This window comes from Ranitomeya variabilis, chromosome 2 (genome assembly GCF_051348905.1).
Source record: "Ranitomeya variabilis isolate aRanVar5 chromosome 2, aRanVar5.hap1, whole genome shotgun sequence".
In the NCBI taxonomy this organism is placed as follows: domain Eukaryota; kingdom Metazoa; phylum Chordata; class Amphibia; order Anura; family Dendrobatidae; genus Ranitomeya; species Ranitomeya variabilis.
The window spans coordinates 277,873,316-277,887,559 of NC_135233.1; the positions used below are offsets into that span (position 1 = coordinate 277,873,316).

At 43.4% G+C, this 14,244-nt stretch overlaps 1 protein-coding gene across 4 annotated transcripts in view; it reads right to left on the reverse strand.

Annotated features, from left to right (window-relative positions):
- ZMYM3 (zinc finger MYM-type containing 3) overlaps positions 1-14,244 on the reverse strand; it is a 92,137-nt gene that overhangs the window by 55,631 nt on the left and 22,262 nt on the right. For all 4 annotated transcript variants that reach the window (XM_077285008.1, XM_077285007.1, XM_077285009.1 and 1 more), the window contains exon 3: positions 11,142-11,185. In XM_077285008.1, the coding sequence (XP_077141123.1) occupies positions 11,142-11,185 (44 nt within the window). The remainder of the gene's footprint in view (positions 1-11,141; positions 11,186-14,244) is intronic.

The window sequence follows — 14,244 nt, forward strand, 5'->3', positions numbered from 1 at the left end:
GAACCCCCAAGTGCTTCACAGAAATTTATAACGCAGAGCCGTGAAAATAAAAAAATCATTTTTCTTTGCTCAAAAATAATTTTTTAGCCCACAATTTTTTATTTTCCCATGGGTTACAGGAGAAATTGGACCGCAAAAGTTGTTGTCCAGTTTCTCCTGAGTACGCTGGTACCCCATATGTGGGGGTAAACCACTGTTTGGGCACACGTCGGGACTCGGAAGGGAGAGAGCACCATTTGACTTTTTGAACGCAAGATTGACTGGAATCAATCGTGGCGCCATGTCGCGTTTGGAGATCCCCTGATGTGCCTAAACAGTGGAAACCCCTCAATTTAACTCCAACACTAACCCCAACACACCGCTAATCCCAACCCTAACCACAACCCTAACCCCAACACACCCCTAACCCTAATTCCAACCCTAACCCTAAGGCTATATGCCCACGTTGCGGATTTGTGTGCAGATTTTTCCGCACCGTTTTTGAAAAATCTGCAGGTAAAATGCACTGCGCTTTACCTGCGGATTTACCGTGGATTTGCAGTGTTTTTTGTGTGGATTTCACCTGCGGATTCCTATTATGGAGCAGGTGTAAAACGCTGCGGAATCCGCACAAAGAATTGACATGCTGCGGAAAATACAACGCAGCGTTTACGCGCTGTATTTTCCGCACCATGGGCACAGCGGATTTGGTTTTCCATAGGTTTATGTGGTACTGTAAACATGATGGAAAAATGCTACGAATCCGCAGCGACCAATCCGCACCGTGTGCACATAGCCTAATTCTAACCCTAATTCCAACCCTAGCCCTAAGTGCAACCCTAGCCCTAAGTGCAACCCTAGCCCTAAGTGCAACCCTAGCCCTAAGTGCAACCCTAGCCCTAAGTGCAACCCTAGCCCTAAGTGCAACCCTAGCCCTAAGTGCAACCCTAGCCCTAAGTGCAACCCTAGCCCTAAGTGCAACCCTAGCCCTAAGTGCAACCCTAGCCCTAAGTGCAACCCTAGCCCTAAGTGCAACCCTAGCCCTAAGTGCAACCCTAGCCCTAAGTGCAACCCTAGCCCTAAGTGCAACCCTAGCCCTAAGTGCAACCCTAACCCTAAGTGCAACCCTAACCCTAAGTGCAACCCTAACCCTACCCCTAATGGAAAAACAAAAATAAATATATTTTCTGTATTTTATTATTGTCCCTACCTATGGGGGTGATAAGGGGGGGGGGGGTGTTATTTACTATTTTTTTTATTTTGATCGCTGTGATAGGTTCTATCACAGCGATCGAAATGTACAGGGAACGAATCTGCCGGCCGGCAGATTCGGTGGGCGCACCGCGCCCGCCATTTTCCAAGATGGCGGCGCCCATGCGAGAAGACCGAGGACACCGGAACTAGGTAAGTATGGGGGGTGCGATCAGACAGTGAGGGGGCGGAGGGGAGGACGGGGGAGAGGAAGGCGCTTAGGACAGGATGGAGGGGTACGGAACACTGACGGCGGCTGCAGATCGCCGCTATCAGTCGGTGGGGGGGCCAGATCGGGGTCTCCAGCCATGGCCGATGCTATTGCAGCATCGGCCATGGCTGGATTGTAATATTTCACCAATTTTCATAGGTGAAATATTACAGATTGTTCTGATTGGCTGTTGAAAGTGAAACAGCCAATCAGAGCGATCGTAGCCACGGGGGGTGAAGCCGCCACCCCCCCTGGGCTGTAGTACCACTCCCCCTGTCCCTGCATGTCAGGTGAAATTGGAGTTAACCCTTTCACCCGGCCTGCAGGGACGCGATCCGACGATGACGCATACGCTGTGTCAAAGGTCGGGAAGGGGTTAAAGGAACGTTTTGTTTGAACTTGCTTGGGTCACTGCCGTTTCACTGCGTACGGTACTACCGCTGCATCACATTCTCCAGAAATGCAACAGTGGCCTCAGATGTGTTTTTGATCTTCGTCATTTTGAAAGATTGCAGGTTTATCAAGGGCACAGAGTGAAGGCAGCATCTCTGTGAAATGTAGCTCCTGACACAAGCAGCACTCATGCAGACCCAAATAAGGACACCGCCACCACCATGTTTCATGGTAGGTTCCATGCACTTTTCTTGGAACTCCCCACCCTTATGACACCAGTTTTAATCCATCAGGTCCAAGGACATTTATCTTGGGCTCATGTCTAGAGTATTGAGTCCTAGCAGACTTCTTATATTTCAGCATGGGCCCTGGCAAAAGTTGGGTGGAATTGTTTGTGCATGGGCTTTAGTAAAGGCTTTCTTCATGGATGACACCCACGAATGCCATTCCTCTGCAGTGTACACAATATTCTGTCATGGGAAACAATCACTCCCAGTTTAGCTTTCTACTTTAGCCAATCACAGTAAACTTGCATGTTTATTGTCTTAAACCATTATCAGAAGACGGTACTGTTTAGGTGTTACTTCCATGGCCGGCCTGGATGTCTTTATGAGATGGGTGCAGTTCTATCTTTACTAAATGTTTGCATCACTTTTGGTACAGTATTCTGACTGATAAATAAAGCTTTGCTGATCTTCTTGTAGTCATCACCTTTCTTCTGTGAAGAAATTATTTTCTTTCTCAGGTTTTGTGACATTTCTCTTCCATGTGGTGCCATTGCCGAGTGCTTGAAATGGGAAGGGTTTTTTTTTTTAAGTAACACCATTTATAGTCAACTGTCTGCTGGTCACCTGATTAATGAATAATTAGTCTTACCTGTGGTTTAATTCTTGTTAACCCCTTCCCGACCTGTGACGCCACGTAGGTGTCATGAAAGTCGGTGCCAATCCGACCTGTGACGCCTAAGTGGCGTCATGGAAGGATCGTGTCCCTGCAGATCGGGTGAAAGGGTTGACTCCAATTTCACCCGATCTGCAGGGACAGGGGGAGTGGTACTTCAGCCCGGGGGGGTGGCTTCACCCCCTCGTGGCTACGATCGCTCTGATTGGCTGTTGAAAGTGAAACAGCCAATCAGAGCGATTTGTAATATTTCACCTATGAAAATGGTGAAATATTACAATCCAGCCATGGCCGATGCTGCAATATCATCGGCCATGGCTGGAATCCCTGATTTGCCCCCCCTCAACCGCCACCGATCGCCTCCCCAGTCCTCTGTCCTGTGCTCCGCTCCCCTCTGTCCGCCTATCCGCTCCCCCGTCCTCCTGTCCGCTCCCCCCGTCCCTCTGCTCCATGGGCGCCGCCATCTTCCAAAATGGCGGGCGCATGCGCAGTGCGCCCGCCTTATCTGCCAGCCGGCAGATTCGTTCTAGGTACATTTTGATCACTGGGATAAAACCTCACAGTGATCAAAATAAAAAAAAATAGTAAATGAACCCACCCCCCCCCCCTTTATCACCCCCATAGGTAGGGACAATAATAAAAATAAAGAAAATATATTTACTTTTATTTTTACACTAGGGTTAGGGCTAGGGTTAGAATTAGGGTATGTGCACACGCTGCGGGTCCGCAGCGTTTCCGCAGCTGCGGGTCCGCAGCGGTTTTCCATAAGTTTGCAGTACAATGTAAACCTATGGGAAACGAAATCCGCAGTACACATGCTGCGGAAAAAAACGCGCGGAAACGCAGCGGTTTATATTCCGCAGCATGTCAATTCTTTGTGCGGATTCCGCTGCGGGTTTACACCTGCTCCAATAGAAAACTGCAGGTGTAAACTAGCAGCGGAAACCGCACTAGAAACCGCGATAAATCCGCAGTAAAAACCGCAGCGGTTTTGCACTGCGGATTTATCAATTCCGCTGCGGAAAATTCCGCAATGGAATCCGCAGTGTGGGCACATACCCTAAGGCTATGTGCACACGGTGCGGATTTGGCTGCGATCTGCGGCGGATTGGCCTCTGCGGATTCGTAGCAGTTTTTTTTATCAGGTTTACAGTACCATGTAAACCTATGGAAAACCAAATCCGCTGTGCCTATGGTGCGGAAAATACAGCGCGGAAACGCTGCATTGTATTTTCCGCAGCATGTCAATTCTTTGTGCGGATTCCGCAGCGTTTTACACCTGTTCCTCAACAGGAATCCGCAGGTGGAATCCGCACAAAAAAAAAAAAAAAAGAGCTGGAAATCCGCGGTAAATCCGCATGTAAAACGCAGTGCATTTTACCTGCGGATTTTTCAAAAATGGTGCGGAAAAATCTCACACGAATCCGCAACGTGGGCACAAAGCCTTAGAGCTAGGGTTGGAATTAGGGCTAGGGTTGGAAATAGGGTTAAGATTAGGCTTGTGGTTAGGGTCAGGGGTGTGTTGGGGTTAGGGTTGGGATTAGGGTTAGGGGTGTGTTGGGGTTAGGGGTGTGTTGGGGTTAGGGTTGATTAGGGTTATGGCTAGAGTTGGGATTAGGGTTAGGGGTGTGTTGGGGTTAGAGTTGGAGTTAGAATTGAGGGGTTTCCACTGTTTAGGCACATCAGGGGTCTCCAAACGCAACATTGCGCCACCATTGATTCCAGCCAATCTTGCGTACTAAAAGTCAAATGGTGCTCCCTCCCTTCCGAGCCCTGACGTGCGCCCAAACAGTGGTTTACCCCCACATATGGGGTACCAGCATACTCAGGACAAACTGGGCAACAACTATTGGGGTCTAATTTCTCCTGTTACCCTTGCGAAAATAAAAAATTGCTTGCTAAAACATAATTTTTGAGGAAAGAAAAATGATTTTTTATTTTCACGGCTCTGCGTTATAAACTTCTGTGAAGCACTTGGGGGTTCAAAGTGCTCACCACACATCTGGATAAGTTCCTTGGGGGGGTCTAGTTTCCAAAATGGGGTCACATGTGGGGGAGCTCCAATGTTCAGGCACAAAGGGGCTCTCCAAACACGACATGGTGTCCGCTAACGATTGGAGCTAATTTTTCGTTCAAAAAGTTAAATGGCGCTCCTTCCCTTCCGAGCCTTGCCGTGTGCACAAACAGTGGTTTGTGACCACATATGAGGTACCAGTGTACTCAGAAGAAATTGCCCAACACATTTAAACTTCTGTGAAGCACCTGGGGGTTTAAAGTGCTCACTATGCATCTAGATAAGTTCCTTGGGGGGTCTAGTTTCCAAAATGGCGTCACTTGTGGGGGAGCTCCAATGTTTAGGCACACAGGGGATCTCCAAACGCGACATGGTGTCCGCTAACGATTGGAGCTAATTTTCCATTCAAAAAGTCAAATGGCGCGCCTTCCCTTCCGAGCCTTGCGCCCAAACAGTGGTTTACCCCTACATATGAGGTATCGGCGTACTCAGGAGAAATTGCCCAACAAATTTTAGGATCCATTTTATCCTGTTGCCCATGTGAAAATTAAAAAATTGAGCCTAAAAATTTTTTTTGTGAAAAAAAAAGTACTTTGCATTTTTACGGATCAATTTGTGAATCACCTGGGGGTTCAAAGTGCTCACTATGCATCTAGATAAGCTTCTTGGGGGGGGGGGGGGGGGGGGGCGCTATTTTCCAAAATGGGGCCACTTGTGGGGGAGCTGCAATGTTTAGTCACACAGGGGGCTCTCCAAACGCGACATGGTGTCGGCTAAAGATTGGAGCCAATTTTTCATTGAAAAAGTCAAATGGCGCTCCTTCCCTTCCGAGCCCTGTTGTGCGCTTAAACAGTGGTACCCCCCCTATGGGGTATCGGCGAACTCCGGACATATTGTACAATAGCTTTTGGGTTCCTGTTTCTCTTTTTACCCTTGGGAAAATAAAAAAAATTGTTGCTAAAAGATCATTTTTGTGACTAAAAAGTTAAATGTTAATTTTTGACTTCCATGTTGCTTCTGCTGCTGTGAAGCACCTGAAGGGTTAATAAACTTTTTGAATGTGGTTTTGAGCACCTTGAGGGGTGCAGTTTTTGGAATGGTGTCACTTTTGGGTATTTTCAGCCATATAGAACCCTCAAACTGACTTCAAATGTGAGGTGGTCCCTAAAAAAAAAAATGGTTTTGTAAATTTCGTTGTAAAAATGAGAAATCACTGGTCAAATTTTAACCCTTATAACTTCCTAGCAAAAAAAAATGTGTTTCCAAAATTGTGCTGATGTAAAGTAGACATGTGGGTAATATTATTTATTAACTATTTTGTGTCACATAACTCTGTCGTTTAACAGAATAAAAATTCAAAATTTGAAAATTGTGAAATTTTCAAATTTTTCGCTAAATTTCCATTTTTTTCACAAATAAATTCAAAAATTATCGACCTAAATTCTCAGAACCGCTAGGATCCGTTGAAGCGTTCCTGAGTTATTACCTCATAAAGGGACACTGGTCAGAATTGCAAGGTCATGAAGGGGTTAATTAGAATTTTGTAGTCTAAGGGCTCATTCATCAAAATATGACAATGAATATCAAAGCCATGATTTAAATAAAATAGCAGAATTAACCCATTTCTGACCTCGGACAGGATAGTACGTCCAAAGTCAGAACCCCTGCTTTGATGTGGGCTCCGGCGGTGAGCCCACATCAAAGCCACGACATGTCAGCTGTTTTGAACAGCTGACATGTGCGCGTAATAGCGGCGAGTGGAATCGCGATCCACCCGCCGCTATTAACTAGTTAAATGCCGCTGTCAAACACTGACAGCGGAATTTAACTACCGCTTCTGGCCATCCAGCCGGAAATGCGCGCATCGCTGACCCAGTCACATGATCGGGGGTCAGCGATGCGTCGGCATAGTAACCAGAGGTCTCCTTGAGACCTCAATGGTTGCTGATGCCGGCTTGCTGTGAGCACCACCCTGTGGTCGGCGTTCATAGCAAGCCTGTAATTCAGCTACATAGAAGCGATCTGATGATCGCTGATATGTAGCAGAGCCGATCAGGCTATGCCCGCTTCTAACCTCCCAAGAGGGCTAATGAAGCATGGCAAAAGTTTAAAAAAAAAGTTTAAAAAAATATGAAATAAAAAAAAAATAGTTTAAATCACCCCCCTTTCGCCCCATTCAAAATAAAACAACAAAAATAAAATCAAATATACACATATTTGGTATCGCCGCGTTCAAAATCGTCCGATCAATAAAAAAAAAAGGATTAACCTGATCGCTAAACGGCGTAGCGAGAAAAAAATTTGAAACGCCAAAATAAGTTTTTTTGGTAACCGCGACATTGCAATAAAATGCAATAACGGCGATCAAAAGGATGTATCTGAACCAAAATGGTATCACTAAAAACGTCAGCTCGGTGCGCAAATAAGCAGCCCTCACCCGACCCCTGATCACGAAAAATGGAGACGCTACGGGTATCAGAAAATGGCACAATTTTTTTTTTTCCCACAAAGTTTGGAATTTTTTTTCACCACTTAGATAAAAAATAACCTAGACATGTTTGTTGTCTATGAACTCGTAATCACCTGGAGAATCGTAATGGCAGGTAAGTTTTAGCATTTAGTGAAACGACATGGTAAAACTAATTATGTCGTTCAAAAGTACAACCAGTCCCGCAAAAAATAAGCCCTCACATGGCCATATTGATGGAAAAATAAAAAAAAGTTATGGCTCTGGGAAGGAGGGGAGGGAAAAATAAACACGGAAAAACAGAAAATCCCAAGGTCACGAAGGGCTTAAATCAAAATGAGTGTGGTCAGTTCAATGGGCTGAAATGCATATGAAGTGCATGGAAACTATCACACATTGCTTATAGCAACATATCAAGGTAAAGCCGCATGCAGTATTGCCCATTCAAATGACACCACCATAAGATCAAGTGTGGATTTCATGAAGCGTGATTAACAAAGGTTTTGAACCAAAAGAAGGTCCGTCAGTGACTCATAGTATAGTATTAATTACCAGAAGGCATAATCAGAGTCCCGTAAACCAGACAAGACGCAAAGTTTTTACCTGAATAAAGATAGCGTATGAAAAATGTGGAGCAGTCCCATCCCTCTACCCCAGAACTGACCACCCTCACTTTCATTCAAACCTGCTATTTTATTGAAATCATGGCTTTGATATTCATTTTCATATTTTGATGAATTGCATTAATGAATTATCTCTGTTTATTTGTGTTTAACCTAAGTTATAACTTTGTAGCAATGTATGCTTTTGATTATACTTTGCTCTTAGCACTAAGCACTTTAATATCCCATGAAGCACTGACATTCTATATACAGATTGTCTTTATGTAATTCAAATATATAGCAGTATTCAGATTTTTTATGTACATTATATCATTTTTTTTTAACCTTTTACCACTTAAGACACAAAGTTTTCATTTTAAATAGCAATTAATATTGATTTAGTCCTCATCCCACAATTTTTTCACTCTTGCAACCTTTCTTAATTTTAAATTTTTTCTTCAATTTTATGTTATTAATAAAATGTATTTTTAAAACTACTTTTGTTATGATTTGCCACTCCATTCCCCTATGACTAAATACGCACCTAGGATATTGAATTATTTTATACATTTTGGAGAGTGTGAACCTATGCGTATAGAAGTATCTCATTGATAAGGACTTTATTTAGATGAATACATTTTCAAGGTGGAGTTGTATTTGTCAGTGGCACTATTTTAGGGTACATATAATGCATTAATAAACTTAATTATTAATTCTTCATGACAAAGAATCCTATGCTGAATCAATGCTATCCTAGCATTTTTTTGTATATTTTAATTGAACTGCACAAATAAAGAATTACAGAGTTACCAAATTTATAAAGTTCTACAATAAACACGGTCTGAAAAATAAACTTTTGCTTTTAAGCTGCTGTATTCTGTGCATTCTGCTCTGATTGAACCGGTTTTTCAAATGTTGTAAAGTTTTTGTGCAGTTTTTTTTTTTTTTTTTAAAAGAGGGCAGCACTTAGTAGGGAGAGGGTATGGGAATCCAGATAGAAGAAACTGCTGGTCTGGCACATGAGATCAACGAATACCAATATCTTCTTGCGAAGTTCTTAGGCCTCTTCCACACTTCCGTTTTTTACAATCAGTCACAATCCGTCAAAATGTTGAAAAGACGGATCCTGTCTTGATTGTAAAAAAACGGGAGCACTGGAGCAGTTTTTTTGACGGTTCCAGTGCATCCTAGAAGGCTACGTGCACACGTTGTGTATGTGTCTTCCCCGTGGTTTTTCGCTGCGAAAATGCATACACAACACAACTTATGATAAAAATAATATAAAAAATAAATAAAAAATCGTGATATTTTTACCTTCCGGCGTCCCGCGTAGCCTTCCCAGTGATACATAGCGAGACAATGACCTGTGATGACGTAGCGGTCTCGCAAGACCGTTACGTCATCGGGTCATTTCGCTATGCATTCACTGGGAACCGGGGCTGCCGGCAGCATCACGAGCATCGGGGGGGCCGCGAGGACCGGCGGAAGGCAAGAATATCACGATTTTTTATTTTTTTTATTATTTTTAACATTATATCTTTTTACTAATGATGCTGCATAGGCAGCATAATAGTAAAAAGAGAGCGAGAGAGAATTTCTCTGACGGGAAATTCTTCCACGCATGCTCAGTTTGAAAAGATGGCATCCGTCGCTGGATTACTGCTTTTCACAGTCAGCGACGGATCCTGCGCACATAGGCTTCCATTATAGCCAACGACAGACAGCGCAGGACCTGTCACTGAGCGATTTTCCGACGTACAGAAAAAAACGTTCCTCTGTGCATTGTCTCCGCCCGACGGACAGCAATTTTACGACGGATAATATAAGTCTATGAGAAAAAAAACAGGTCCAGCAGCACCATTTGCGTGATCCGTTTTTTTCACAAAACGACGCATTGTGACGGAAAAAGAAAGACGGAAGTGTGAAAGAGGCCTTAGAGTCGGTACTAGCCAGAGAACTCCAACTACACTGGACTCAGGATCAGGAGATCCGAACTTACCAAAGACCGCCAACCAGGTAAGACGCATTGACTGTAGCACACGGCAGAATCTACTACATCACTGTCACAGAAATGGGCAGGCAGCACGGTGGCTCAGTGGTTAGCACTGCAGCCTTGCAGCGCTGGAGTCCTGGGTTCAAATCCCATCAAGGACACCATCTGCAAGGAGTTTGTATGCTCTCCCAGTGTTTGCGTGGGTTTCCTCCGGTTTCCTCCCACATTCCAAAGACTTACTGATAGGGAATTTAGAATGTGAGCCCCATCGGGGACAGTGATGATAATGTGTGCAAAACTGTAAAGCGCTGCGGAATATGTTAAAAATAAAGAAAAGAAATGGGGGACAGTAGCAATAGAGGGGTAATAGTGGCAGTTACTGTATTTTCAGTGGATTGGTATACAATCTACAGCTTTACAGTGACTGTACAGACTATGATCAGTATACAATCTACAGCTTTACAATGACCGTACAAACTGATTAGTATACAATCTACAGCTTTACAGTGACTGTACAGACTATGATCAGTCTACAGCTTTACAGTGACTGTACAGACTATCAGTGTACAATCTACAGCTTTACAGTGACTGTACAGACTATGATCAGTGTACAATCTACAGCTTTAGTGACTGTACAGACTGATCAGTGTACAATCTACAGCTTTACAGTGACTGTACAGACTGATTAGTATACATTCTACAGCTTTACAGTGACTGTACAGACTATGATTAGTATACATTCTACAGCTTTACAGTGACTGTACAGACTGATTAGTATACATTCTACAGCTTTACAGTGACTGTACAGACTATGATTAGTATACAATCTACAGCTTTACAGTGACTGTACAGACTATGATCAGTGTACAATCTACAGCTTTACAGTGACTGTACAGACTGATCGGTGTACAATCTACAGCTTTACAGTGACTGTACAGACTGATCAATATACAATCTACAGCTTTACAGTGACTGTACAGACGATGATCAGTATACAATCTACAGCTTTACAGTGACTGTACAGACGATGATCAGTGTACAATCTACAGCTTTAGTGACTGTACAGACTGATTAGTATACAATCTACAGCTTTACAGTGACTGTACAGACTATGGTTAGTATACAATCTACAGCTTTACAGTGACTGTACAGACTATGATCAGTATACAATCTACAGCTTTACAATGACTGTACAGACTATGATCAGTATACAATCTAAAGCTTTACAATGACTGTACAGACTATGATTATTACACAATCTTCAGCTTTACAATGACCGTACAGATTATTAATCTGGACTTGTAACAATACAAGGAATGGAGTGTCCTTACCACTACTGGGGTGGCCTCCTTCCCCTTCTCTTCTTTACCATCACCTGAAAAGCAGGTCAAATATGAAAATATAATTCATTATAATACAAAAGTAAGATTTTATTAAGTAGTGCTGCCATATTGAAAAACAAACTATACGGAGGTGAACAGACTTTCCACTTGGAAGTAAAAATTTATTTCAGCACAATACGCTAAACAGAGAAGAAAGGCAGAAGCATGTCAGTGAGGAGGGTGAAGAACTACAAGGATCACATTGTAGACAAGTGATAAATATCTGATTGATGGGGTCCTAGTGGTGAAGCCCCAAACATCACTACAACAGGGGCCTAAAGCTGCATTTACACTGAAAGATTATTAATAAAAACACTTGTTTCACAATTATTTTGTTGTGTTTATAGGCCGCCAATCACCCGATGAATGAGCAAAATGATGTTTTGCGCAGCACAAAAGACCATCGTTCTTGTGATGCATCATCCTGTGTACACAGGAATCGCACCGCCAAGAACAATGGCAGCCTATGCACCGCGCAATATACAGTAGTATAGATCTACTACAGAGCACTCCATGCACATCATTTGGTCTACCTGTGTAAGCAGGCAATAAAACGAATGTTGATCAGTGGTGGTATGGCGCTGCTAGTCGGTCCATGTAAACCGACTAAGACCTCAGAGCCCGACTGTGTTATAGAGGGGACTGAATGCAGTGACGGTGACGCTGGCACCTAGTCTATCCATGCTATGGGGTGATGGACGCCGCAGAGAACAGCAACCTTTTCAGTGATCAGTGGGGCTTCAGCAATCAGATATTTTTCATCTATCGTGTGAATAGGTGATATATGTCAATTATGAGGAAACCTGTTTAACACTTGATTCACACACGCAATTCTTCATGCAGTTCTCATGGCCAAAGGCAGGAGCGGGTCCTTTACCCTCGAAGCTTTTTTCGCTTTTCGCTCCCCTCTTTCCAGAGCCATAACTTTTTTTATTTTTCTGTCAATATGGCCATGTGAGGGCTTATTTTTTGCGGGACGAGTTGTACTTTTGAACGACACCATTGGTTTTACCATGTCATGTACTACAAAACGGGAAAAAAATTCCAAGTGCGATGAAATTGCATAAAAAAGTACATCCCCACATTTGTTTTTTATTTGGCTTTTTTGCTAGGTTCACTAAATGCTAAAACTAACCTGCCATTATGATTCTCAAGGTCATACGAGTTCATAGACACCAAACATGTCTAGGTTCTGTTTTATCTAAGTGGTGAAAAAAATTCCAAAATTTGCTAATAAAAATAAATAAAATTGCGCAATTTTCCGATATCCGTAGCGTCTTCATTTTTCGTGATCTGGGGTTGGGTGAGGGTTCATTTTTTGCGTGCCGAGCTGACGTTTTTAGTGATACCACTTTTGTGCAGATACGTTTTTTTGATTGTCCGTTTTTGCATTTTAATGCAATGTCGCAGCGTCCAAAAAAACACGTAATTTTGGTGTTTTGATTTTTTTCTCGCTACACAGTTTAGCGATCAGCTTAATTCTTTTTTATTGATAGATCGGGCGGTTCTGAATGCGGCGATACCAAATATGTGTAGGTTTGATTTTTTTTTTTATTTTTTTTTTTTATTTTGATTGGGGTGAACTTTTATATAGTTTTAAACACTTTTTTTGGCATGTTTCAATAGCCTCCATAGGAAGCACAGATCACCTCTATGTATCAGAAATGCAGCATTGCTAGGAGCGCCAGCTCATAACAAATCGGCCATCAACAACCATAGAGGTCTCAAGGAGAACTCAGGTTGTTATGGCAAAGCACCGATGACTTCCGATCATGTGACGGGGGTCAGCGGTGCCAGCGCTTCCGGCCACGCGGCCGGTGGCGCTTGTTAAATGCAGCTGTCAGAGTTTGACAGTGCCATTTAACTAGTTAATTGACGCGGACGGATCGCGATTCCGCTCGCGCCCATTGCGGCTACATGTCAGCTGTTTATAATAGCTGACATGCCACGGCTTTGAGGTGGGCTCAACGCCGGAGCCCACCCCAAAGCAGGGGATACTGCCAGCTGACGTACTATCCTGTCAGCTGGCAGAAAGGGGTTAAGTATAAACGAAGACTTCTTTTTCTCAATTGTATGCACTCTGATAAATTCACATAAAAAGCCACATCAAAAACCACACTGAAAATGGCATGTGATAATGCAGACCAAAATACTCTAAACCTAAGGTTTCTCTCCTTCCTGTGCATAATAAATGAATAAAATCCATTGTGAGTGGACATTACAGGCCACGGCCGGGCTGACTGCAAGGTGCTTCCAAGAATGACCGGAAGCCCATGAAGATGATTATCCACAATAATCACTACCCCCACATTTCTACACTTTTTTTTATACTCATACCATCTGACATGATACATGTAGTTGCTCGGATGAAAATCCAAATGAAGATATCTGTGCCAAAAGAAATAAATACAATTCCAATATTATGGCATTGCCCAATCTAAACTCAATTGTAAGGGGAGAGAAATAGCAAGAAGAAAGGTCAAAGTAAAGTATATATAATGTATATTCTTATACAGAAGAAAGTCTTAAAGGGAACCTGTCACCCCCAAAATCAAAGATGAGGTAAGTCCAACAGCATCAGGGGCTTATCTACAGCATTCTGTAATGCTGTAGATAAGCCCCCGATGTATCCTGAAAGATGAGAAAATAGGTTAGATTATACTCACCCAGGGGCGGTCCGGTCCGGGGCCTCCTATCTTCATAGGAGGATGTCCTCTTCTTGTATTCACGCCGCTGCGGCTCCAGCGCAGGCGTACTTTGCCCTCAACAGAGTAAACAAAGTACGCCTGCACCGGAGCCGCAGCGTGAATACAAGAAGAGGATGTCATCGTAAGAAGATGGGAGGCCCCGGAACCGGACGCCCATCGGACAGGCCCGGAACCGCCCCTGGGTGAGTATAATCTAACCTCTTTTTCTCATCTTTGAGGATACATCGGGGGATTATCTACAGCATTATAGAATTATATTTTATAGAATGCTGTAGATAAGCCCCTGATGCTGGTGGACGCAGCTCATCTTCGATTTTGGGGGTGACAGGTTCCCTTTAAATGGT